The 25,634-nt window shown below is 39.1% G+C and overlaps 1 protein-coding gene across 1 annotated transcript in view; it reads right to left on the minus strand.

Annotated features, from left to right (window-relative positions):
- LOC121519662 (semaphorin-6B-like) overlaps positions 1-25,634 on the minus strand; it is a 69,118-nt gene that overhangs the window by 16,567 nt on the left and 26,917 nt on the right. Inside the window, exons 2-9 of the mRNA XM_041802465.1 lie at positions 17,585-17,708; positions 12,629-12,740; positions 11,668-11,728; positions 11,521-11,583; positions 4,491-4,589; positions 4,321-4,411; positions 3,970-4,089; positions 3,371-3,459 (exon numbers count right to left, since the gene is read on the minus strand). Of these exons, the coding sequence (XP_041658399.1) occupies positions 3,371-3,459; positions 3,970-4,089; positions 4,321-4,411; positions 4,491-4,589; positions 11,521-11,583; positions 11,668-11,728; positions 12,629-12,740; positions 17,585-17,705 (756 nt within the window). The 5' untranslated portion in view covers positions 17,706-17,708. The remainder of the gene's footprint in view (positions 1-3,370; positions 3,460-3,969; positions 4,090-4,320; positions 4,412-4,490; positions 4,590-11,520; positions 11,584-11,667; positions 11,729-12,628; positions 12,741-17,584; positions 17,709-25,634) is intronic.

Below are 25,634 nucleotides of genomic sequence, written 5' to 3' on the forward strand. Positions count from 1 at the left end.
AAAAGTCTCAGTCTTCTCTTCTTTCTACACATACTGCACCATGTTGTCTCAGAGTGAACGTATGTTACGTCCTGTGATGTGTAAATGCGGAAAAAGTGTTTCCATTGCACCTTTGTGATATATTTCTGTATTGAAACGTCTGGAAAACCTCCTCATGAGAGCGTAAAAACTTTTTAGCCATATTTGAGAGGTTTTTTGAAATTCTAGTGTTTCCATTACCTGTTTTTTATTGCGCTATTTACATTTTGAACATTTCTAAGCATAATGGAAATGCAGGTAAGGTGTACAAATTCATGTGACTCACCAGTCATAGCATTGGAGGAAAACGGGTGTAAAAAATGCTCACCCTCCTGGACTGTCCAGGACTAACACTGACGCAACATAAGGGCGTTAGTCAGTTTCACATTAGTTGGTTCATCAATATGGTCTTTTAAAGTCAAGTTTGAGTGCAAGTTTCTGTGATTTTCTCATTTTTTCCTGAATCGTCTAGTGTGTGTGTTTGAAAGAATGTAGTGCTACAAATCTGCCTAACTTGTCTTCATGTCTTTGGTCTACCACCATTTCAACACACAAACTAAGACTTTGTTTTATGTGTAGCCAGCCTCATACATCATTATAACACGACAACAAGTAATTATTCTCAAAATAATTATTAATAACTTAATCAACTACTGAAACTGATGCTCAACCGACACCTGTTGTGTGCCACCGACCAAGATGTCAACAATGACAACATTAAATAACAATATTATTAAAATGAACAGCTTGACTGTTAGTCAAAGGACCAAGAATTAGAGAGAGAAAGTCAGGAGGAGGCCTCTTGGCCTCTTGGCCAGGCCACCCTTGTGAAAGAGATCTTGATCTCAATGGGTTTTTATCTGGTTAAATAAAGGTTAAATAAATAAAAAAAATAAAAGCAGTATGAACCACTGTCAGTAATACACTTGGACCATAAAAAAGTCTATTTAAATGTTGAGTCTAATGGGGAAGCAGTGTCTTATTTTTTAACTGTATTTAAGGAGCTTAATTGTCTAATATTATGTGTTTCACCCACAAATATGAAGTTTTTTTTAAATGTAATTTTCTATGTCAATGTTGACACAGATCAGTTGGCTGTTTCTAAAAGTGCCAGTGGGACATTTGGCATTTCGATCCAGGTAGATCTGACTCAAAAGTGACTGTTTTTGTTATTTCTTTCTTGGTTTAAAAAGTATCCAAGTATGTATCATGTTTTGCAGTTTAGCTAAAAATCCCTGAAATAGAATTTTTGGTCTAAATCACTCAAATTAGTTCAGTGATTATTGTGACACAGTGACAACAGGGGGTTTAGGAGAGTTTCAGCGCTTATTTTTATCTACTTTACACAGAAATTAAACACCTGTAGGGAACTTTGTTGTTAGTTGTTTAATAAGATATTTTAAGTGAAATCAGATCAGTCAAATTAATATGCATTCTTGTATCTGGGCATACAAGTCACTACCACAGTCGGGTCACCTTATTCAAAAAAAGCACTGTATTTGGTACCAATATGGCTCTTAATTTCTGTTTTACAACAACAAAGATGGAAAAATGGAAACTGGCATTCAAATGAGAGCTAGCTCCTGTCATGTCTGTACTTAGAACCAGCGTTTTGTGAGCATCACGTCACTGCTGGCTCATCTTCTTCAATCTACTCAGTACCTGTTAAGGCTGTTTTGCTAAATAGTATACTACTGTTTCCTTTCAAAGCATGCTTATGACGAAACTGGTAAGAAAATCTTAAGAAAATAGGTGCTGCTAGCCTTTAAAGTTTAGGTTAATTCACCTCCGCTTATTTGTGCTCATTTGAATTGCAGGCAGCTTCATTGCACGTAGCATGCAGGGACATCTACATCAGGATATGATTTATGGGCTGTTATTTGCATAAGAGGTGGGCAAGTGAGAATTCTGACTGCGGGTCATCTCTGAATATGTATTGTTAATGCATCGTGTGGATGTTCATACTAAGTGCATTCAATTTTGTATCTCAATGCCCAAAACTGATGTTTAATGCAAGGAGTAAACTCCTTGTATGAGTGCCACATTTTGTCAATCATTTCTTATGTATTCACAGGATAACATCAGCACGGAGATATAAGAGGCCCCACTTTGTCCACAAGGGGAGTCAACTTGAACATAAACTGAAAGCTCTTCACACAAGCTTTAAAATATGTATTTACTTCTATTTATAAGACAGTCTGGCTGCATACCACAGATATCAGACACCCCTTCTTGCAGGCCGTTAGTGTGAGACCCTGTCTGCCAGAACGAAGTGCTGTAATTTGCCAGTACAACATATTTCCAGTTTTAGATTTTTTGCTACAAGTCTATTCATACACAAAGTCTGGCAGTTACATTCATGAAATAACTACATGTCAAACAGTACAGACTCAGCAAAATTGCATAGCTAAAACAGAGAAAAAGGTCAAAGGTCCAGGTTCAGGTATAGGTAACTTTATTTTTACAGGTGGGTGGGGTTGGTCTAATGTGGGGTAGATTATGCATAGACTAGTTTTAGAAGTTAATATGCTACCTGCTTTGTTATCTTTAGCTAACACTAACATAGCTAAAGAGCTATATAAGTAACATTAGAACATAAGCCAATGTTGCTTAGTTAGCTTTAGCAATATGGGTCTTAGCAAACATAGTTAAATCCAACGTAGCTACTTAAGCTAGTTTGATAATATAGCTTCATAGCTTACATAACTTACATTAGCATTGTACATTGTAGCATTGTATAATATATATCCATGAGCTCCATGAGCTTTAGCTTTAGCAATGTCAGCTACATAGCTCTGATATCTACATAGCTTATGCAAATAATGGAACTACATAAGCTACTTAGATAACACAGCTACGTAGCTTACATAGCTAATGTTAGCTTCTTAGCTTCATTTAATATCATGAGCTTTGTGAACTTTAGCTACGTTAGCTACACAGCTCCATTATCTACATAGCTCAGCAGCTAACAGACATACGTAAGCTATGTTTGCTACATTAGAATGTTTTCATGGAGGACAAGCTTTTTCCCTGTAAGCAGACAGTTTACTCGTTTTGTAATCAGGTTTTGTAGGACAAGCTTTAATCTTTGAACTTTTAGTATCCCAGGCCTTATCTCAAGCTTTACCCTAACCTAAATGCAAGTTTTAACGTGTATTTCCCATCTGACAGATGCGGCGTCTCACAATAATGGTCTGCGAGAAGGGGTGTCTGAGAGCTACAGTCTTCAGCCAGACTCCTCTCTCTTTTTCTTCTTTTAAAAACTTTTTTCCAGTTTATTTTTGTAATTCTTAAGTATAAATTCAACACTCTGATACCTAAAAAATGTAAACTGGATAAACAATGAGAGTACCTTCTCTAAATGGTGAAACTCCATGGCCATCTCTCTGAAGAAGAAGTAAATATGAGGCCCCCACTCCATAGAGCTGACAAAGTAAGGCTCTGAAAAAGTTCAATGAGAAAAAAACAGTCACACATTCACACACACTCACACATACAGAACAATAGTGACAGACGCCTGGGGCCAAAAGTAACGCTCTAAAGTCCTTGACATGGCGCTGTTTGAACTGACACAAACATAAAGTGCAGCTGTCCAACAGTCGAACTCATGAAATATTCATGTATTGTTTAATTTATCACCATGGACAAGAGGATACACATTATGTATCATTTATTCATCCCACACTGTTCCAGCTTTGACCTTAACCCTGCTTGTTTTTCCTCCATGGAAAACTGACTCAACTTTTAAACTGGAGGCTCGTTAAAACACAGAAACAGCAGAGTCTGATGAATCTGAAAATATCTTTCAGTATGAGGGTGTACAGCGTAATGAATCTATTAAATATAGACCTAATCATGTTTGGTTTCCCTGAATTATTTTATTCAGTCACGAATTAAGCCACAGCCTTTAGTTTTCTTTCAATGAATAACATCTGCTTTGAAACAAAGTACCTCTGAACCATTTGGAGTCATGTTTGACAGTGCGGAGGGCGGGGCCGTCACCGAGGCTGCGATAGATCACCGCATCGATGGCTAGGAAGTCTGTCACAGTGCCCGTAAAGAGACTTCCATCTGAGAGAAGCACAGGGAGAGAAAAGGGGGAGATTAAGAAGAAGGAGAGATACAGATGGGGAGATAGCACAAGGTTGGGAAGATTAAAACCAAACAAGCAATGCGGTGAGAGGTCTGACTATAAATCATTTGCAAAGGTAAACACAAGGGCGCAGACGTTTCAGTGTCCAGAGCTGAAAACTGACTCTGATTTCTGCTCGATAGTGCGTGAGCTTTCTCACATGGTACTACCTGCAAATAAAGCCACATTGGCATGTCGTGGATCATACGGGCATCGTGCCATCCCACTCACAGGCTCACCCACCAACTCAAGAGTGTCTCTCTGCAATGGGAAACAATTATTAGACAAACAAACTGGCAGCTACACAGAGAAATCGGGCTAAGAGATAGAGGATACTAACAGTGTAGTTGGCACACAGCGGGTTGAATGCGTTTGTTCCGCATACAAACAGGCCATCCGGCTGACTGAGAAGAACCTTGATGAAATTACGGCACTCTCCCTGTTGTAAAAAAAAAAAAAAAAAGGACAAAAGGAGCAGATTAAGAGGAAGGGAAATCACACAGTACCAAACAACTTAAAAGAAACAGTTATGAACCTAAGCTAAGCCCAAAACTACCAGTCTGAGAAAGAAGTCTTCCCGTGTGTGGTATGACAAATACTGCTTGCAACAATCCTGAGAGGAAATAACACCCTCAAACACACTTTATGAGGAGGAACAACAGGACAGGGCCTTTGTAGCCCTCTTCAAACTCATGGCTGCTGATTGAGTTGTAATCTAAAGGTGCTTCCTACCACTTCAACTGAAACACAATGACACTGGTAAGCCCCTCTGCTGCTTTGTGACTGCACTTACCAACACTGTCTGATTACGGAAAGTTGCAAAGATGGAAAAAAATAATGAGTAGCACTTGAATAAGCCTGAGGAGGTTGATGAGTTGTTCATCAGGAGCAAATATCAATGCCCTGTCTTGATACAGAATGGTGCTATGCTTGTACATCTAACTGTATGGTTTGGTGAAGTGTATTTTATGACTGCAGGGATTATACGACACACACACTTAACTCATCAAACCATGTCTTTATATTCTTTCTTTTTGAACTGGGGCACAGTCATGTTGGAATAGAAAAGAGCCTTCCACAAACTGTTGCCCCAAAGTTGGAAGCATAACATCATCCAAAATGTCTTGGTATGCTGAAGCATTAAGATTTCCTTTCCCTGGTAATAAGGGGCCTAGCCCAAACCCTGAAAAACAGGCCCATACCAAACCCTCCTCCACCAAAATCCCCAGTTGGCACAATGCAGTCACGCAGGTAACGCTCTCCCAGGCATAAGCCAAACCCAGACTCACACATCTGACTGCCAAACAGATGAACATCCTACATCACTCCCCAATAGTAATGAGAGTTGTTGCTATGGAAACATAGCTTCTCCTTCAGTTGCAGGGGAGTGAACTAACAAATGTTTAGAACATCTGCAAGCAAGAAGTTGCAAGTTTCGACTTGTGTAGCAATCCTTGGTCTGAACTGGGATTTAAGGTCACAGCTACCACACTGCAGTCAAACATGATTGGTAGAAAAAAAATTCATCACCAGTGTGACAGTAGTAGTGGTTAGTAATGGTAAAACAAAAGGTGCCATATGCAAATATCTTTTCCACAGATAAAGTGTGCCACCAATGATGATGTTATGATAACTCCCAAACGTTTTTTTTTTTTTTTTAAGCTGTGTTTTCTTCGCGGCCTTGATACAAACATGCCATGAGGAAAGAACTGTGTCTTGTTCATCATGTTCACTGAAGTTATTGGAGGGCTAAACTGAATCGCATGTCCTTGATGTCATGCTAGTTGCTGATGCAACTATTGCCATTAGGCTTGTGACCAAGTAAGGGTACGGTTGGCTGTGGAAACACAGGCAAGATCAGGACTTACTATGCCAAACTAAACTGGACAGCTAAGTGAAAACGTACCAGTTTGACTAGCAAAATGACAGAGTAGAGCTTTTGCTATGTGGAAAAATCCAAATTATGTTGAATTTTAAGAAAAAAGGACAATAACATCATCATGATGAATTATTGGATGCAATAGCTGTGTGTTGTGTTTCACTGAAATGGCTGTCAAATGCTAAATGCCCCTGCCCAGTTGATAATCAGGTCGCTAGCTGTAAAGGTTACTCTGTGACAATTATTCATGTTATTTAACTATAAATTACAGACTACAGGCCATAAACTTGTCTGTGAATAAAGGTAGAGTCAACACACTGAAAGATATACAGTAGACTGTGTAACAAATTAACAAAAGTTTTTTAATGGCAGCTTAACACAATTACTGTCCCAGTTTTTTTTTTTGTTGTTGTTGTTGTTTTTTTTTGTTGTTGTTTTTTTTGTTTGTTTTTTTGTTTTACGGTAGCCAGTTTAAACTATCCCTCCTGTTAAGCATTAACTAGCTTGTGCTATGCTAGCTAGATAAGTTGAAAAGTTGTTTTCACAAGAAAAGCAAGGATTGAAGAAAATAAATAGCATGACTTGTTGAGAAGTAAGCTCACTTGCTCAAGCTAACCCACAGTTAACTAAGAAGAGCTATACCAAACTAAGTAATCTGTTAATGTTGCCAGCTAAACTAGTTTAGCGTAAAAAAAAAAAGAAAATGCTACCTTGGCCCATTTAGAAGATGACAACACCTTAAGAACAGCACCTCTAAAGGTCATGATACAATTCTACAAATCATCTGTTATTTTGAGAGTGGTCTGGCTGCAGACCATTGTGTCATAAATTGCTGGTACAAAGTGTTTCCAGTTTTAGATTTTTCTTAAAATATTCAACATCATTCATAAACAATGTCTGGTAGTTACATTCATGGAAATAACCACACTGCAAACATTACAGACAAAACAAAATTTCACAAATACATTAGAGAAAAAGGACAGAGGTCTAATCTGGGATTAAATGATGTATAGACCCATTTTAGACATAGTTGCTCGTAGTTACTCATAGCAACACATAGTTACAGTGGCTTAGCTTTGTTAGCTTTAGTTCACGCTAATATAGCTACCCTAGCTATGTAATTAGTTTTACTACATTAGCCAACATAGCTAATTTAGCTTTAACAACGTGAGCAAAGGTATCTTAAGTTTACATAGCTAGGTAATTTACAAAGCTGCCTTGTGAGCCTAGCTTTAGCAACAATAGCTACGTAGCCCTCTGTTCTATAGCTAAGTTTGCTTTAGAAATTTAAACTCTAGCAAACATAGCTAAAGCTAACTTAGCAACATAGATAACAAGATACATTGCTGCTTTCTAAGTTTGCTTTAGCTACATAAGCTGAGTAGCCACGTTAGCTACATTGGGTGTTTTACCTACATAGCTTTGTTACCTACATAGCTTATGAGATAACAGAGCTACGTAGGCTTTGTTTGCTGCCTTAGAATGTGTTCATGGAGGACAAACTTTTTCCCTGTATGCAACTGTTTACTCTGCTTTATCATACATAATGTATACCTGCAGGTCATATTTTAACTTTTGATTTTTGTATCCTAACCCTTAGCTTAACCCTCAACTGAATTTTAATCTGATTTTGTTTTATAAGTTCTATTGTTTTAGCTGAGATGGCCTTCAGAGATGAATGGTCTGCAGCCAGACTGTCTTGAGGTTTGTATCCATAATGACCATTACCAGGCAGAGAGCAACTCCCAGACACAAATAGCAAAAAAACAAGACAAAACAAAACAAAAGTCCTTTTGAGTATAAAACTTACTGGTTGCTTTGCTGTTTTAGTCTTTACACTATGCTACACTAATGTTGCTTACATCCACTACAAATTAACTGTACAGTGAAGAATCTTACTTAACTTCCTAACAAACTCTCAGCCAGAAAGGTAGGAGTACTTAACAAAACTAACGTCATCTCCATCTTCAATGGTGGCTGCATTCCATAAACCTGCTTCACTTGTGATATTCATAAACATCTACATTAAAAAGGGTCTATTTCTCTCATTTTAATGACCTAAGCATTATGCCTTTTTAATCATTCTGCACCCTTACTGATAGATGCAATGTTACTTGAAAACATCAGGACTAGTCTTTATGTTAGTCTGTATGTTTGTCTCTTTTGTTTGCCTGCTTCTGTTCCTCTTTTATCACAACTTTAATTACTTTTCTGTCTTTCCCTATCTCCTGTAAAGGAGCACGTCTTTCTTTTGTAGATCTGTCCCCCCTTTCTTTCTTCCTGATGGCTGTCCTGTCCTGCTAAGGTGTCAGTTTACATTCACCTACACACATCTACTGTATCTCTGACTTATTCTTGGCTGCTTTTTATTACTTTTTCCTTCCTGGGGCTATTTCACCCTCCCTGCTAAGTTTACTCAAAGTTAATGATTCCCATTGACTCTTTTGACCATGAGCTACACCAGGGTTTAGATTTTGCGTAGAAAGTCGCCAAATTAAGAGGGTTGTTTTTCTCAGACACCAAGTAAAAAGTTGACCCCTTTACTCAAATTTTACTTAAATATCAAAACAATTTTAAAAAGGTTTGTCTGATCGGTGTCTGTGATCACATGCCTCTGTATTTATTAATTTATATGTTATTTAATGGTCTGAATCAAACAACCAGTCAGGGTAAGCTACAAACTATTAGCTAACACAATTCTAAATGTGTTTTTAACATCCAGCCTGTGTGACTTGAGTTGGCAGCTCTCTCTCACTTGGATGTGCTGAGAGCACAACTGTGAGGCACACACCTGATGTTATATTTCTAGCTTTTTGTGATGTTTATTGATTATTTGTTCTTGTCCACTGAGTCAGACACAACCAGCTGAATGAAACAGTCAGTTATGATGGTTGGTGTGCATGTGCCATTTGGTGGTAGTTATCTAATATGCTACTCTGCTGAGCGTACTGCTAGGGTTAAGCTTAGGTACCATGTCATAGCACTAAATAGTAATGCTAGCTTTGAATTGGTTGAATTCTAACTTAAGCAGTTATCTACACATTTTTTGTTTCCACAACTGTGTGTGATTTCATAAGTCATTAGGGAGGGGGTCAGGTAATAGCAACCATGGCTACAACAAAAGATGAGATGTTTTGAGATGCTAGCAGTCTCGTAATCTGAAAACAACAAAGAAAAGGTTGTAGACGAGCAAGTGCTGGCGGTTTATCAACAACAAAGACGAAGAAGATTTTATTCTTCTATGGCAAATTTTCGGTAGATTTGACTGCTGGGAGAATGCTGTGCATGTCAGAGCAGTTTCAATCGATTGATTTGTATGATTGTATGATGCATGAGCACGCACACCTGAATCTGATCCTATCTTTTAGTGTCCATGTAAACAGAGAAGTTTAAATTTCTCATTTGGATTGTGAAAAAAATGCTCACGTAACCACTGCTACTGTGGACTTGATATCCTTCAAATAGAGCTCAAGGTATAAATGTGATAAAAATGCCAAGAAAATTAGCTCAGTTAGGCTAGCTAAACACTGTTACTGTATGTGTGTTAGCTATACTAGCTGCGCTGTATGTAAACAGAAAGTCCCGTGGGGAAACAGACTGGTTTTGGGGAACTGTATAATGGCACTCATGTATGAAGATGCAAAAACATATTTTGAACCAATCCTGTCGGCTGGTGACAGGATACGCACTGTGGACATCAGGTGCAAGAAAAATTCTGACATGCCAGTCTTATCAAACCGGGGTTATGGGGCATCCCTGACTGACAGTTGTGTCACCCTAAATGAGCGTTTGTCATCTAAAACTTTTAGATTTTGGCCCGACATTTGACCAAGGTGATGATTAGGTCCAAATCTGGCTAAACTCATGTGGTCTGATTTGACCTCAACAGGAGCTAATGGTGATTGACAACTGTTTTTATCTCTTGACATTTGGCTAAAAGCTCCACGGGATTTTCACTGTTTGTCTTTTTTGTAGCTAATAGACCAAAAGGCAGGAGAATAGACATTTTTAATGGACTACCTACGTTTTACTGTTTATAATTTTCAGCATAAAACATGGTGGTAATTACAGCATTAAGTACAATGGTTGCTATTATGAATGCATTGAATGATAACATTTATACAGGAACACTGAAACTTAAAGCTCCTGTAGGGAGAATTTTAGCTCAAGAGAGCCTGGCTGCAGACATAAGACATCCATAAACCCATGGGCACTTGGACATTCAGAAATGCATGGGCATTGCATGCTATTTTTTTTGTTTGTTTGTTTTTAATGAGGTGTCTTTTCAATAAAACTGAACTCCTTTAGATGTACGTACTATACGGTAAACCATGTTTCATTTACCTGTATAAATTTCACATTTAAGAGCGTAAAGATGTTTGAAAGTGTCAATGGTTTCCGGCCTTGCGCAGCATAGTGTTCCAGAAATTCTAAGCGTGTGGCTCCCATACGCAGGATGCTCAAGTGGCACTTCCAAAACAGGTTAATATGTGTAATTAATCCACAAAATGAAACATTTTACCGTTAAGTACCTTCAAACTATGGAGTTCAGTTTTCAATGAAAAGACACCTTAATTCGAGAAAGATAACAGGCAACAGCTGGGGGCGGAGCAAAACATCCCATAGGATTGCCACTTGGGCTTGTTCAGTAGAGCGATAGATTATGAATTAAAAAGATTAATAAAGACAACAGATGTCTAAGTGTGCTTAAGTTTATTGATGTCTGATGTCTGCAACCAGGTGCCTCTCTTTTAGCTTGTTATTAAAAAGACCAAAAATAATACTGATATCTATTTATGAGCCACAAAGCACACAAGACCATCAGCATAAAGGCTGACAATTTCTGTATGTTCATTTTTAATACCTAATACTGCTGCCTCAAGGTAGGGGTCAGATGAGTAAATATTAGTGATTATATTCAGCCTTTCTACCACAGCAACCACTCTCATTGAGACATACATTTACAAAGACAGCAGGATGATATTTTTTGTTTGAAATAAAATTTAGGCGCTACAAGACGGAATAGACAGGGATTCAAGGTAAAATTTTGTCCATAGGGGGCAACAAAGTTGTCACAAACTAGTAATTTCTCAAAGAAGCTTCAGGAGAATCATCCTGCAATCATCTCTTGTATATTTGATCATTTTACCCTAGTTTCCAAGAGCATGCCAGTTTTTGCACGTTTTCTCCACTTTGTTGTCTTCCCTACATGCTCTGAATGAAGTAAAAGGCAGACTGCAGGTGTGCAGAAAAAATGGCTTTCAAGCTTCATGGACAACGTTACGTTTCACTGCTCTAGAGTGATTAAGTGATGTGCTGATTCTGTATCAACAAGATCAAATTTGTGTAAATACCGCATGCAGGTGCGCCCAGAGGAAATAAGGTTTCTGTAACAGCTGTTGTGGCTGTCCATGCGTGTGATAGTGTAGATAGTGTTGATGCATGGCAGAGTGGATCTCAAAGTCAAGAGTGTGGTGTACGAGCACTATACCTCATGTTTGCCCTTCATCCTGCACACTCGGATATCATTCTTGTTGGATTCCCACGTCCGTTTCTGCAAAAACAGGGAACCACAGTCTGTTAATGTGTGTATGCATTACCAGTTATCTGTGCAGGTTTGGTTTTGTTTGATTCTTACCTTACTGAAGAACATCTCTTCACCTGCCATATTATCAAGCTCCACTCTGTATAAATCATCTCTGCAAAAACACAACAAATCAGTGCAAATATAAGAAATGTATGACATCATCATCAACACTATAAAGGGGAGGATTCACATCAGTTTTTAGGGTTTCTATATTGAAAGACAGATATGTTACAATTGTGGTGATTCATTGCAAAATACATCTGATTTAAGACAAATCTTGTAGGATTTTATCGGACATCAGATGTAATTTAGTAAATGAGGGCTTACAGAGTTACAGCAGCTTATGTTAATACTCATTTGGCAAAAAAAGCACAAAACTGCAGCCTGCCTCATTTATGATTAAATGAAAGTACAGTTGTTGTTTAGTTGTTGGTAGACAGCCACCTGTTTGTGTTTTTTAGATAGAAATCTGTTGTAGTCAAACAGGTTGAAGGCAATAAACAAAAGACATTCAAATGTGACATGTTTTACACAAATCATGGATTATATCATTCATTTGTGTTATTGATTTGCGGAATTCACAAGCCTTTTCATCACGAAGCACAGTCTGCCTCTCTCCTCATGTGGGGGATGTTTCAGATGCTATGAGGTCATATTTATTTGGATTCATATATGCTTTTTATTTTCCTTGTTATAATGAGTAAAAGCTAGATGTAAATGAATACTCTAGGTTAAATATTTTTACTGGAGGCCCAAATTCATACCAGAGTCCACTGCTTTCCTCCTACAGGTGTAACACGATTCTTCTTTCATGTGTAAGAGAAATGTGAACAAATTGCTTTAGCTTGACATTTAACAACATGATTGAATTCCTCCTCCTCCTCCCTGGAACAAACTGAAATGTCCTCTGCAGAATGACAGCAGATGGAAGCTGTGGCATCAAATGAAAGCAAAAGGATATTAATGCGCGAGCGTCAGTGACACACAGTTGGAGGCGGTTGCTGTTGGTTACCTGGCTCCTATGTAGAGCGTGCGATTGACTTGGAGGACCGTCTGGATGTGCAGCTCCTGTCTCTGAGCTGAACGGTGAGCTCTGCCCAGGAAGACTGGATACCGCCGCACAACTGACATGAACACACAGAAACACAAATAAGTACTTTCTATATTTATACATGTAAACACAGCAAAAATCTAAGAAACATCAGGCCAAATTATTTCATCAGAATCTTATCAGAATAACAATTTTTGATGATTGCAAGATACAATATGAAACTGAAAGTAAACTCTTATGTGTCTGTGAGCCCCCACCTTTTAGTAGTTAAATTTCACCCACCAACAACCAATCAGTGTTAGCTTACACATACTGGCCCTCATTTATCAAGCATGCATATGGCACAAAACCTTCATGTAAGGTAATTTACATGCACAGATCAGGATCCATTACTCTGGACGTGAGAGGAGGATAGGCTTAAATCTTATCCAAAAAAGTGAGGGGGGTCTGACTACTTTGTGATTGCACTGTTACTAATCAGTCTGATACACCAGTGTACCCTGTGCATACGTGTGCACAGACGCACTTAAGGCAGCAACAGGAACTCATCCAGCACTTCTAAAATTAAAGAGATAAATTCTTATACTTGTCAAGATAGCTGTTCAAATGAGAAACAGAAGCTACATCACTAGATTAATCTGAAAGGTTGCTGGACATTTCAGGCTTTCTTTCATCTCTTTTACAGTCTAATAAACGGTAAGAAGAGAGCAGTTTATCTCAGCTGTTAACCAGTATATCTCCAACTGACCGTCATGACCGAGGCTGCCCATAAGAAGGGATAAAGGGCAGAGCTTTCTCAGGCCAGCAAAATCATGATCCATTATAAAGTTAAGCTATGATAACCATATTTTATTTCTAACCTGAAAAAATCTCTCCAATCAGAGCAACAAAAATGTATTCTATTTCTTACAGCTGTAGTACCACAGAGCCTTTTTCAAGATGTAAACCCCTTTTCTTAAAACAGAATTGCCTTTTTTAGGTAACGATAACAATGTGGGTGGCACGCTGAACAACATCATTTGGAAAGTAATGTCAGATGTTAGGATGCCAGAAAATAAAGTAGAAGAATCTGTGACAACTTAAGTGAAAAATAAAGAAGTACTTGTGAAAGTATGCAAAAGTAGTTGAAAAGTGGTGGAAATTGACTTAAAGTGGTAGAGGAGTGGCGAAAATGGGTGAAAAGAGACAAAAAAGTGACAAAATGGGTTTAAGTGGCAGAAAGTGGCGAAATGGGCTCAAATTGGCAAAAAAGAGACAAAATGGACGTAAAGTGGCAAAGGAGGGGTGAACATGGGTCAGCACTGACAAAACGTGACAAAAATGGGTCATCAGTGGCAAATGGGTCCAAAGTGACAAAAAAATGACAAAAATGGCCTTACAGTGACAAAAAAAGATGGAAAAAGAGGTTAAAAGTGGCATTAAAGCAGTAGAAACAGATAAAAAAAAGGCACCAAAAATGGGCTAAGATTGGTTTAAAGAGACAAAAGTGGTGAAAATGGATTAATGGTGGTAAAAAGTGTGAAGAACTGGTTAAAAATCAAAATAACTGATCATATAATGACCTGAATCTAAGGAATTGTGATTGTAATTTAAATGCTACTAGTTATATACATACATTTATAGCCTCAATTAAATATTCTTACATCAGCTGTAGTTGAATTCTTTACACCCGGGTTTCTCTACTAGACCCGATGTTGTTGATCCCCCCCCCCCTTTTCAAGCTGACAACCAACACAATTTTACTCCCCTGACCTAGAGATTGACACTGTAACAACAGGAACAGTCTTTTTTGCTGTATTACATACCTCTATGTTGTAAACTCTGGGGCGAGGCTAGCTGAACTATGAATATATAGGGGTGGGGTATTTAAATAGCGATTGTTTTCAGTGTCCACATTTATCAAAACCTGCTCATTCATATGCTGTGATCTGCCAGATATGCATGTGTCATATATCACACGTGGAGCTTGTCATTAGATCATTTCTACACTCAAATCTACATTGTTTTATTGCTGGAATAACAGATGAATTTCTAGTCCTCACTCTTGTATTTATTCTACTTTCTCATCAAAAACTAAATCTTCATTTTTGTGTGTCATTGTGTGTTAAATATGACATTCGATTTAGGCTACATTTGCATAACCGTTTTTTTCCTATTGTCCTTGAATGCATCATAAAATAACCATCAGTCAGCTCATTAAGTGAGCTAATTACTTCTTTTTCTACCATTTTTAACAGGGATTTAGACATTGGATTCATATTTTTAACTAACAGGAGCTGCTCCATAGTTTGGGAGTGTTTTTTAATGGACAGACAAGGAGCAGCTAAATTCAGTGAGAGTATACTACTCCTACAGTCTATGTTTTTTTATTGTTTTTTCCATTAAAGTAGGCTACTCTGCATTTTGGTTTATTTCAGAGGTGCACACATTAGCTGATAAGACAGCTGAAGAGATATAGTCAATATGGGGAGAGAGACAATAGAAGGAGACATGCACCAAATGTGCTGATCCCAGTATCAGTGAATTGAAGACAATATCCTCTGCTTATGGGTGCCTGCACCCACTGAGCTACACTTGCCCCCCTTTTAATTAACAGTTTTAGACGATACCAGTATCAATACAGATATTAAATGTAGCGCAGATCTAAGCTTCATTTCCTTTAAAACACACAATTTATAGTTTGATGTTGAACAAATTAACAAATTTCAGCCCTTAATACACACTTGACAGTGTAAGGAACGATGTTGAATAAAGAAAAAGACTTAGACTTAGGTAAGTCTGTTGGTCCACCCAGTGTCTTTCAAACCTTTTTGTTCCCAAGGCCTGAGATCAAGCAAAAATCTCAAGGGACACCATCTTTATATCCATGCTAAATCACATCTTTAAAGTTTCTCACAATATTTTTAGTTACTGTATAGCTCTAGTAAGAATGCATGGTCTCACAACACTATACCATTTGGAACAAGTGAATAACATACACATGCTAAAATTCATAATTTTTAGCCATTTCAACCTTATTTACATTTGTTGATTAAATCAATCTTTTGGAGCAAATCAAAATTTTTTGTACCTGTTATTAGTTGTTCTTACACCTAATTAGACCGGGGCAATTAATCAAAAAATAATCAAAACAGACATTTAGAGCCTCTAACTGATGTAAACCTGCCATGTCAGTTATTTCAGTTTTTTCCCTTACAACTCTCTCTCTATGGACTACTAACTGAGTAGTCATGTGATGGGCAGCCAGGTGTTGTAAGTCACATATCCTGCTGGAAACCCAAGAGACGGAGAATTAGTACTAGTCATGTGACATCATCCCTTCCAGTCCGCTAAAACTCAAACACAGAGCAAAGTTATTTTCTTCTTTTTATATAACAGTATAAAATAACTCATTTTTAGCAAGATATACAAGCTGTTTATTTTCTTCTTTTCTTTGAAAATTTACTGTTTTGATTTCAATAAATAACCATACATTGTTAATCCGTGCATGTTCCTTTCAGTTATTTGTTTTAGATTCTACAAATATTTACAGACCAAACAGTTTGCGGTTGGGGGTGAGATAATAGTTCATTAATTGTAATCGAGGTCAAAAGTTCAATTAATCATGATTTTGATTTTTGCCATAATCGCCCAGCCCTATACCTGCTTATCTAAAAAACATGCATATAAAACAACAGTACAGAAAGAAAATACCAGAAATACTACAGAGGATGTTAGTTTTCTGAGAGGCTGTCCAACTTTTTCTTACTTATTCTTAGTAATCACGCATGGTTATACAAATTCTCAAGGCACATCAGTGTGCCTTGCCACACCATTTGAGAACCGCTGGTCCAGCCTAAAATTCCACTTACTTATTTGTTCATACGGTCAATATTTACAGCTGATAGACAGATTTTCATAGCCAAAATATCAGCTGCAAATATCGGCAGCTAATATCTGCTGATACCATAGCATATCATGTCAATAATATCATGCATCCCTGGTTTAATTTGATTCATGATATCTACATGTTTTGAGCTTATGAATTGACAAGCCTTTGGCTAAAGTGCTCTTTAGGCCAGAGCAGAGGTGAAACAGCGATGGCTCTTTCTCCCTGCTGTGTTTTACATCTACAGTTGACCTGTGGACGCTTTTCATACCAGTAACTGTTCATCTCTAGTTTGTAGTTTTGGTTGTATGACTGCACACACTCAAACAGTAAGAGCAGAGTCAAAGGAGCAGCTGATCCCAAACTTCAAGGCTGACAGCACCTGCATAAATGACATCATCTGATAGCACCATGGCAACAGCAGGTATAACTGTGTGAGAAACACTTTTTGATGCAGCTCCATGATGAGAAAACCTGTAAGCAGAACTTATGATTATTTCATTCCTTCCCTCTTTTTCTCTACATTCCAGACAAATCAAGAGAGATCAGATGAGGTGGAGAGAGGAAGTGGCAGTACGAGACTCTGTGAAAGTTTCAAAGAGGAGGACAACAGCCTCCACAGGGAGCCCTCATCGCCAGGAGACAGATTGGAAAAACGTCTCATTGTCCTTGACTGCAGGGGAGGGAGAGATAGGACGTACGATCCATCTCCACCTGTCCCCTCCCCTTCTCTCCTCCACCCCTCAGCCTTCTCTCTCATCATCTGGATCACTCCATCCCATCCAATTGTCTCCCTCTTTTTCATCCCCCTCCACCTCTCAACATCCATAAAAATCATTCTTTCTTTCTTTATATCAGTCTTATATGTATGAAATCTGCAACAGAGAGAAGTCTCTTCATTTCTCTGCATGCCTGGGTGGCTTCAAAGCAACTCCTCGCCATGGGTCTGACCCCTGACTGCTGATTTCCACATCCAGCGTGAAGCCATTCATCAATGCTTCACATACAGTCACACATACGCACACAAACAGCAGGAGGGAGAAACATACCCTCAATGGGGACGTAGCTGAGTGGACTGGGTTCCTCTGGGAATGAGCCATCAGCCAGCTGAAGCAGCAGGAGGAGAAATGTGAGGGGAGGAGCCACAGTCGCCATGGCAGCAACACACATGTACTGTTAAGAGAGAGAAAGAGAAGAGAAATGTCATTGTTGTGAAGTCAATATTTCTCTGAGAGTGATTTCTACTTCAACAGGTCTGTGAGCTCAGGGTCAGGAGTGCAGTGAGGTGACTGCTGCCACCAACCCGACTCCAGCGGCGAGCTAATGTGCGCCTTTTGTCTGCTCCGTGATGTAATGGGGATCTATTGTCAGAAATGCCACTTCATTGTCAAACAGTGTGAATTGAAAGAGATGCTCGTAGCCATAAAACATGAGACACAAAACATTCCCAGGATTACAAAGCCACTTTGGGATGTTAATGCTTTTTTCACTAATTGTCTGTCTACGTGGACATATGGAGGTTTTACTGCTGGTGATTAGGGACAAAAAGCAAAAAGCTCCTCTTTATAGATCAGAGATTGAGAGGACAAAAAGGCAAGACAGACTTCTGACTTTGTGAAGCTGGACAATGTCCTTCTAAGGCTAAAAGGTTACAAAAGGCCATAAATCATGAGTATGGAAAAGGAAAGGGAGCAGGTCTTTCTCTTAAAGACGTCACAGGGCCACTGAAGGGTCATGCAGTGAACTCATATCTTACTTTTAATTAGCAAGACTAAGGCTCAGACGACTGGCTAACTAGATAGCGTTGATCATCCCAATCAGAAGGATGTAGGTTTGATCCCCAAGGGCAAGATACCCAACCCAAATTTGCTCCATCTGCTTTGTCATTGGTGCGTAAACAGGTATGTATGTGTGTGAATGGGATTAGCTAATACTGATGGCCAACTCTCCATGGCAACCTCTGTCATCAGTGTGTAAATGTGAAGTGAAAGGTGTGGGTTGGTGTGACCTGTGGTGTAGAGGTGCTTTGAGTAGACAGACGACTATTTCAAGTCCATCCACCATTTAAGAGCATTCTGAATTGCTGTCAGTGCTGTTCGCCAATGCTAAAATGCAAACATATATATATATATACAAACCAAATTCGAAAAAAAGTTGGGACACTACGTAAAATGCAAATAAAAATAGAATGCAATGACTTGCAAATTTCATGATGTTTCATGTTTCAAAAGCAGGGGTTAGCGCTGTTGCGCTGTTGCCTCACAGCAAGAAGGTCCCCTGGTTGGTTCCCCATGCATATGTGGGTTCTCTCCGAGTACTCCAGCTTCCTCCCACCACCAAAACATGCTCATTAGGTTAACTGGGGACTCTAAATTGGCTGTAGGTGATAGAGTGAGCATGCCTGGTTGTCTGTCTCTATATGTCAGCCCTGCGATTGACTGGCGACCAGTCCAGGGTGTACCCTGCCTCCCACCCAATGACAGCTGGGATAGGCTCCAGCCCCCCTGTGACCCCTAAGGAGATAAGTGGCATAGAAAATGGATGGACGGTTAAAAATATTAGCCCATTTTTAAATTGATAGCTGCAACACACCTAAAAAAATTAGGGATGGGGCAACAAAATTCTGTAAAAGTGAGAATTACTAATTTAAAACAGCTGGAGGAGCAAGCTAGCCTCGCAAAGCACATAGATTCCTCAGGCTCCATCTCTGTCATCAGGCAAATCCATGTTGAAAAGCTCCAACCCACAACTTTTTTTTACCAAACTGAACACTGTTTGGACCAATCAGCTTCATTTGAGGAGAACGAGGCAGCAGCTGTGGGCAGGGTTCAGACATACTTCATCAGCAATGCCTGCCTCTAGCTTGGATATAGCTTGAGTACAGAGCCAGAACTGGACCACATCTCTGCCTGACGTAAAGAGTGAAAACAAAACAAAAACACTTTTTTGATGGTAAAGATGATTTTCGCTTTTCTGTTGACCTGAGACTAATGGGGGTAAGGGGTTAGCTGTTGTGTGAGTGGGTAATGGCATATAGTTTAGTGATTAGCTCTGACTTAGCCACCGTAGCAGTTTAGTCAGACGTGGACAACATTTCTTCATTAAAACAAGGGCAGAGAGCAACACTAAAAGCTTGTCTCAGCAGGGAATACATTTATGCATGTCTCCTGGCTGGCCTTGGCATTAATTTTATCTACAGAGAAGCTCAACTATTGACAATCTGTGGCAGCAGTGGCCTGTCAGCTCAAGAAAAGTGCATGTGTACGTTATTTGCCACTCCGAATGGCCCGTAATAAATGTGACAGACACAGCGTTCCTCTTTCCCAGGAAAAAAAAAAAGTCCTGCCCTTCCCAAACGCTTTCTATGGGAGCTTTCCCTGAAATACATTCATGTAATGACATATAAAACAATCTGGCGTGTCAGGTTAGCATTTTGCAATTAAACAGGTTAATTGGCAACAGGCCAGCCACATGATTGTGTATAAAAGGAGCATTTTAGAGAAGCAAGGTCTCTTAGAAGTAAATATGTGCAGAGGTCCACCAATCAGTGAAAAATGTGCCTAAATTGTGGAACAAAAACTAGGTACAAACTGGAGCTTTACTGGTGTCCCTCAAACCACTGGTGCTCATGAAAGGGAAAGATTTATGAGAGGCATGGAAAACTTATGACCGAAAAACATTGGCAGAAATAATCCAGGTCCAGACACTCAAGAATGTTTGAAAAGTGAAAAAGCCCTTTAATTCATAGGCCTGAAACATTAAAATACAGCAACGTACCAGCTTGTGTCTTTTCAGGGTTTAGTGACACCCTGGTAAAATGTCTCAGTTTCAGCGCCTGATATGTTCAGTTCTACAATGAATAAAATATGAGTTTATTAGATTTGAAAATCATTGTATTCTGTTTTTATTTACAAAATACACAGCGTCCCAACTTTTTGGGCAACCTTTAGTTTATCATACATACTAACATTTGGCTATGTCCATAAATTGTTTTTTTTTAGCTGGGGACAAGGGTTTATTTTTACTAAAATGTGGTCATAAACTAATGAAAGTCTGTCAAATTAACCCTTGTGGGACATTAACTTGTTCAAAATCTTTATTATTCATAACTTCAACAATACTATTGATATATAAATAATGGTGATCACATCATTTAAAACACCTGGCATCCACAGGTATCAAACTATGGCCAGTCTTGACATCCATATGGTCTAGTCAGCTAACAGTCACATAAATACTGCTGTAGAGCCAAACTACTATAGAGTAACTAAAAACCCACCTAAAAGGGTCAAAAAGGCAAAAGCAGACCCCCCTGCTATACATCAGCATCTCTCTCACCTATTAAATGGAGAGAACAGACTAACATTGCTTCACTGAAGTTATCACTGGTCATAAATCGTGTCAGCCACACCATCAAACGCAGGTTTTAAAGTAGAAGCTTTCCTGTGCATTAACTCCAAACGCCTGTGGCTCTGCTGCGTCTTTGATGTGAGAATACTTTGAAAGGAGAGAAGAAACAAAGAAAAAAAGGAGGAAAAGACACGACAAATGAGGGGAACGAAAAGGGCGGAGTACCCAGGTTTTGTTTAGGTTGCTAAGGGTGCTGCTAAATCTCTGGAAAATGTGGATTTTGATGAAATACATAAAAAAGCATGGTATGAAATTGAAAAAAAAAATAGCAAAATGAATTCCGTTCACATCAAATCAACCTGAAAACCATGTTTCCCCCAACCCCCGCCTTTTTCTTTCATTCTCCATCTCTCCCCCTCCATCCTCCACATCTCCTCTCCTCATTTCTCTCTCTTTAAATCTCTCCGCCTGTCTGTTCCAGGATGAAAAAAACCCACGACTGTTCTCAAAGATAGAACAGCAGGTAGGGAGGTAGATGTGTTTGTTGCTAAGGTGATGACAACTGCTATTTGAAGTGCAAAAATGCACCCAGATGTAAAACGCACTTATTTTGTATACATGAGCACATTCAGCTGTGTTGCCAACACTTCAATCCGTGCATTCGTCTGAGTGACAGGCTGTTTTGAGACATCAGTGAGGTGATGGGGGCTGCAGACTATACACCAGGGGCCACTTCAAATGGAATTCTAGCCCAAAGATTGCAGGTTTGACATCTCTAAGCCTCCTCCTCATCAGAAGCTTTGGAGGAGCCCTGAGGGGGGTGGAGGGTTTGTTCCGTCTGACTCTCCACTGGGATTCCCTGAACTAGAACTGATTGAGGTTCAGGGTCAGCCTCATTTCATTAAGGACATTTCATGAGAAGGGTCCAAATTTGATGCTTAAAGCTGAAATAAAATTCCGATAGCTTATTTGGACTGAAAGGCTGGATAAAGACAATTTTATGAAACATGATGAGATTAGAGTTCATGGTTACGGAGCAGCTTTGCCACATGTGTAACAAAACAGCTTGTACCAAAGAGTCAAAAGTCAGTCACATCTGTACACACAAATACAACGTACATACATTTAGATTCAATGGAACGTCCACTTTCATTCATTGACATATTCTCCTTATTCAACTGCATAATAATATCCATAAAACTGCTTGAAATATGAATTTAAAATATGCTTCCAACGGCGCTAAAATGATCCTGTTAAAAGCTGCTGGAGAAACTGCTTTGGAGGGATTTTCTTAGTGTTAGTATGGACAGAGCATGTTTGTGTCCAGTTGTTAATTTGTATCTGTTGTGCATTAACATCATGGTGTTTGTACCTTTTATAATGATTACTTCATGTTTTGTGTAGATATAAATTATGTGCAATATGCAACATAGATTGGTATCAGACTGTAATGCATCATGCCTTGTTTTATTTCATGGTTTGCATACTACATACACCATACTTTATCATACTGTATTGTGTTACACTGTATCAGATCCTACTGTATCGTTTTGCACTTTACTGTATCCTGCTGTGTCCTATTGGCTGCACTATGTATGGTATTAAATCACATCTTATTGCATCACATCACAAGTGGTCTCATGTCCTGTCATGTCATATATGATATGGTATTGTATTGTTATCGTGTAGGAATGCACAGATGTATCAGTTTAACATCAGTATCTGCTGATATTGGCTCTTGTGACAAACATTGGCCATATGCTAATAACAAGTGCATGAAAGAATCAGTTGTATCTTTTGTGTTCAATCAATTTAATCAGGGCCCCCCCTGGCCAAAGTGAGGCCCTAAGAAGACTCTAAAATGAGGCCCCCCAACACTGCCCCGCCTTCGACCACCATCGCCCCCAACATTCTCACTTAACAACATCTATACAAAATTATCTCAAAATAACTAAAAGAAATATTCTTACAATGATGATTAATACAAAGTCTTTGCAATTTAACCTGAGTTGGATGTAGGGCTGTAGTCAACCAAAGAAAAACTTGGTCAACCAAAATCGCAGCCAGGCACCAACCAATCAATTGGTCAACCGTCCATCCATCCATTTTCTATACCGCTTATCCTGTTCAGGGTCGCAGGGGGCTGGAGCCTATCCCAGCTGTCACTGGGCGAGAGGCAGGGTACACCCCGGACTGGTCGCCAGTCAATCGCAGGGCTGACATATAGAGACAGACAACCAGGCACGCACACACTATCACCTACAGCCAATTTAGAGTCCCCAGTTAACCTAACGAGCATGTTTTTGGTGGTGAGAGGAAGCCCGAGTACCCGAAGAGAACCCACCAGTGCACAGGGAGAACATGCAACATGCGGACTCACTGACGACTATGGTCTTGGTCGGACAAAAGCTTTTCAACTAAACACTCAACCAATCGAATGGAAGCTGTCAGCCCCAGTTGGATGCATATAAAAGACACCATTCTTAGTTTGATGACGTCAGTTAATTCCTCATTAGAATCAGTGCGGGATTTTTATGCAGTTTTATCATAAACTCACAATCTAAACGATGCTAGAAGATAACATTTGACAAGAGAGGTTGCAGAATAACAGGTGATAGATGCGATGAGAGTTTCTGTGCAGAACATAGGAGCAAGAGAGAGAAGGAGGGAAAGCACAGGAGAGCGAGCGCTGAATGCATGCACTTAATTGATCACAGATGGCACTGATCTCCAAAAACACATCTTTTTAGGGTTAATTTCCTAATGTGTGACGGTCAGGTCAGCGATGCATTTACATTATCTGGATCATATTCATCATGCAAACACTGCACTGATGTGCAGAGAGAGAAGAAAAAAAATGCTCAAAGTGAGGCCACCCAGGGTGATGAGGCCCTACACGCTATGCATAGTCTGAGTATAGGCAGGGGCAGGCCTGAATTTAATGCTGACAATAAGCACACCTAACTGCTAATTTAGAGAAGAGATCTATTATTGGGCAGATGTAGCCTGTTGGACAAACTCTGATCTGTTTTCGTGGATGAAGATGAGAGGAAATGTAAGCATTCTGGGAGTGTTACACCAAAACAAGAGATTAAAAAAAACCCTGATGTTAGCATTAGCCCTGTTTTTACAATTGGTGCATCTCTAATTGTATGATATAGCATCTGATTGTATTGTATATAAAAAAAAACAAAAAACAGAGCAACATATAGTCACAGGCACCTTGCCAATATGCGTGTCAATATAGATTTTAAAGAATGGATATGGCTGTAAATGCTGTGATGGCACCTTTAAAATATATTTCCTGATGGTGCAGTTAACAGAAAAACAGCAGGTGGTAGCAGCTGTAAAACTGCAGGATGCAGCACATGCTTCACTCAACCAAAACAAGTTGGTTGAGACCGGTAACATGGAGTTATCGGTCTGAGTTTTTATCTTCTGCCAAAATGCTAAAAGCAATGATAGAGGATTATTTCAGGTTACTTCAAACCCCAGAAAGTCAGGAGTTGGACATGAGTCATGTAAGCTGTAAGAAGGTAAAACACAGCAGAAACACCAATCTCCACCAGTGCACAACACCAGGTTAACAAGCACAAAGCAACAACTACTAGGCTCACTGGGGTAATCTGTGTAATCCTAACCAGCACTGAATGATGCTGTGAACTCAAAGTTTCCTTCAACTTCTGATCAGGAGATCATGAGCTGCACTTCATGCCTTATTTATCAAGACATGAGCCAAACAGCGGTGCTGATAACAACAGCTTCAGGCAGCTGCTTAAGGACTGTGAGTCATGCTGTTTGATCCTCAGTTGTTTCATTACAGAAACTGCAGGGCTGTTTTATGCAGAAAAACAGCAAAAAGTAATTCTTTCAAATTATTGATGGCTTATAAGTGCAACCAGAGTATTACTATGACTATAAATAGACTATTTCAATTTATTTGGATCTCTGAGGATCTGAATTTGAATATTTTAAAGTGGAAGAACCTTTAATGTATACCTCTTCTGTTATCCTCTACAATAAAGAATAGCTGCTGCTGTAAATTCAAGTTTATTATGTCATGTTTATAAACCCAAATTAATTTGTATTGCAAAACATATTGTATAGTGACATGTACTTTATTGCAAGGCTGAAGGAAATACACAGCCCTATATATTTTACCATGTCTTGTACTTTACTGTTTCATACTGAATTATACTGTATTGTACTTAATATTTTTACTGAATTGTATTGTACTGTATTGCCTTCCCCAACCCTTACCCCCTGCCCCTCTCCAACCCTAGCGATGCTTCGGCAGATAGGTGTCAACATGAGTCTGGCTCTGCTCAGGGTCCCTGCCTGTTAAAGGGAAGCTTTTCCTCAGCACTGTAACAAGGCTAACTGCTAGTGCTGAGCTCACGGTGAAAAACGCTGGTTCTTTATCATAATATATCACAGATTATGGTCTAGACCTGTCCTCTTTGAGATAACCTTAGTTATGAATTGAGCTATACAAAGACTGATTGATTGACTGCATCCTGTTTTGCCTGTATAGTACTGTTGTGTCCTCTCCTGTCATACTGTATCCTAATCATATCACATCATATTGGACTGCATCGTCTTATTTCTTACTTTATAGTTTCACTCTGTTTTGGATTGTATCATATTAGACTGTTATGTCATATTGTATTGCTTACTGTAGACATAAACAGTCATTCTTGCGCTGATTGTCTATTTTCTGTTTGTAGGCCAATATAGAGGTATCTGTCT

Source organism: Cheilinus undulatus, linkage group 13 (assembly GCF_018320785.1).
Source record: "Cheilinus undulatus linkage group 13, ASM1832078v1, whole genome shotgun sequence".
NCBI classification, from domain to species: Eukaryota; Metazoa; Chordata; class Actinopteri; order Labriformes; family Labridae; genus Cheilinus; species Cheilinus undulatus.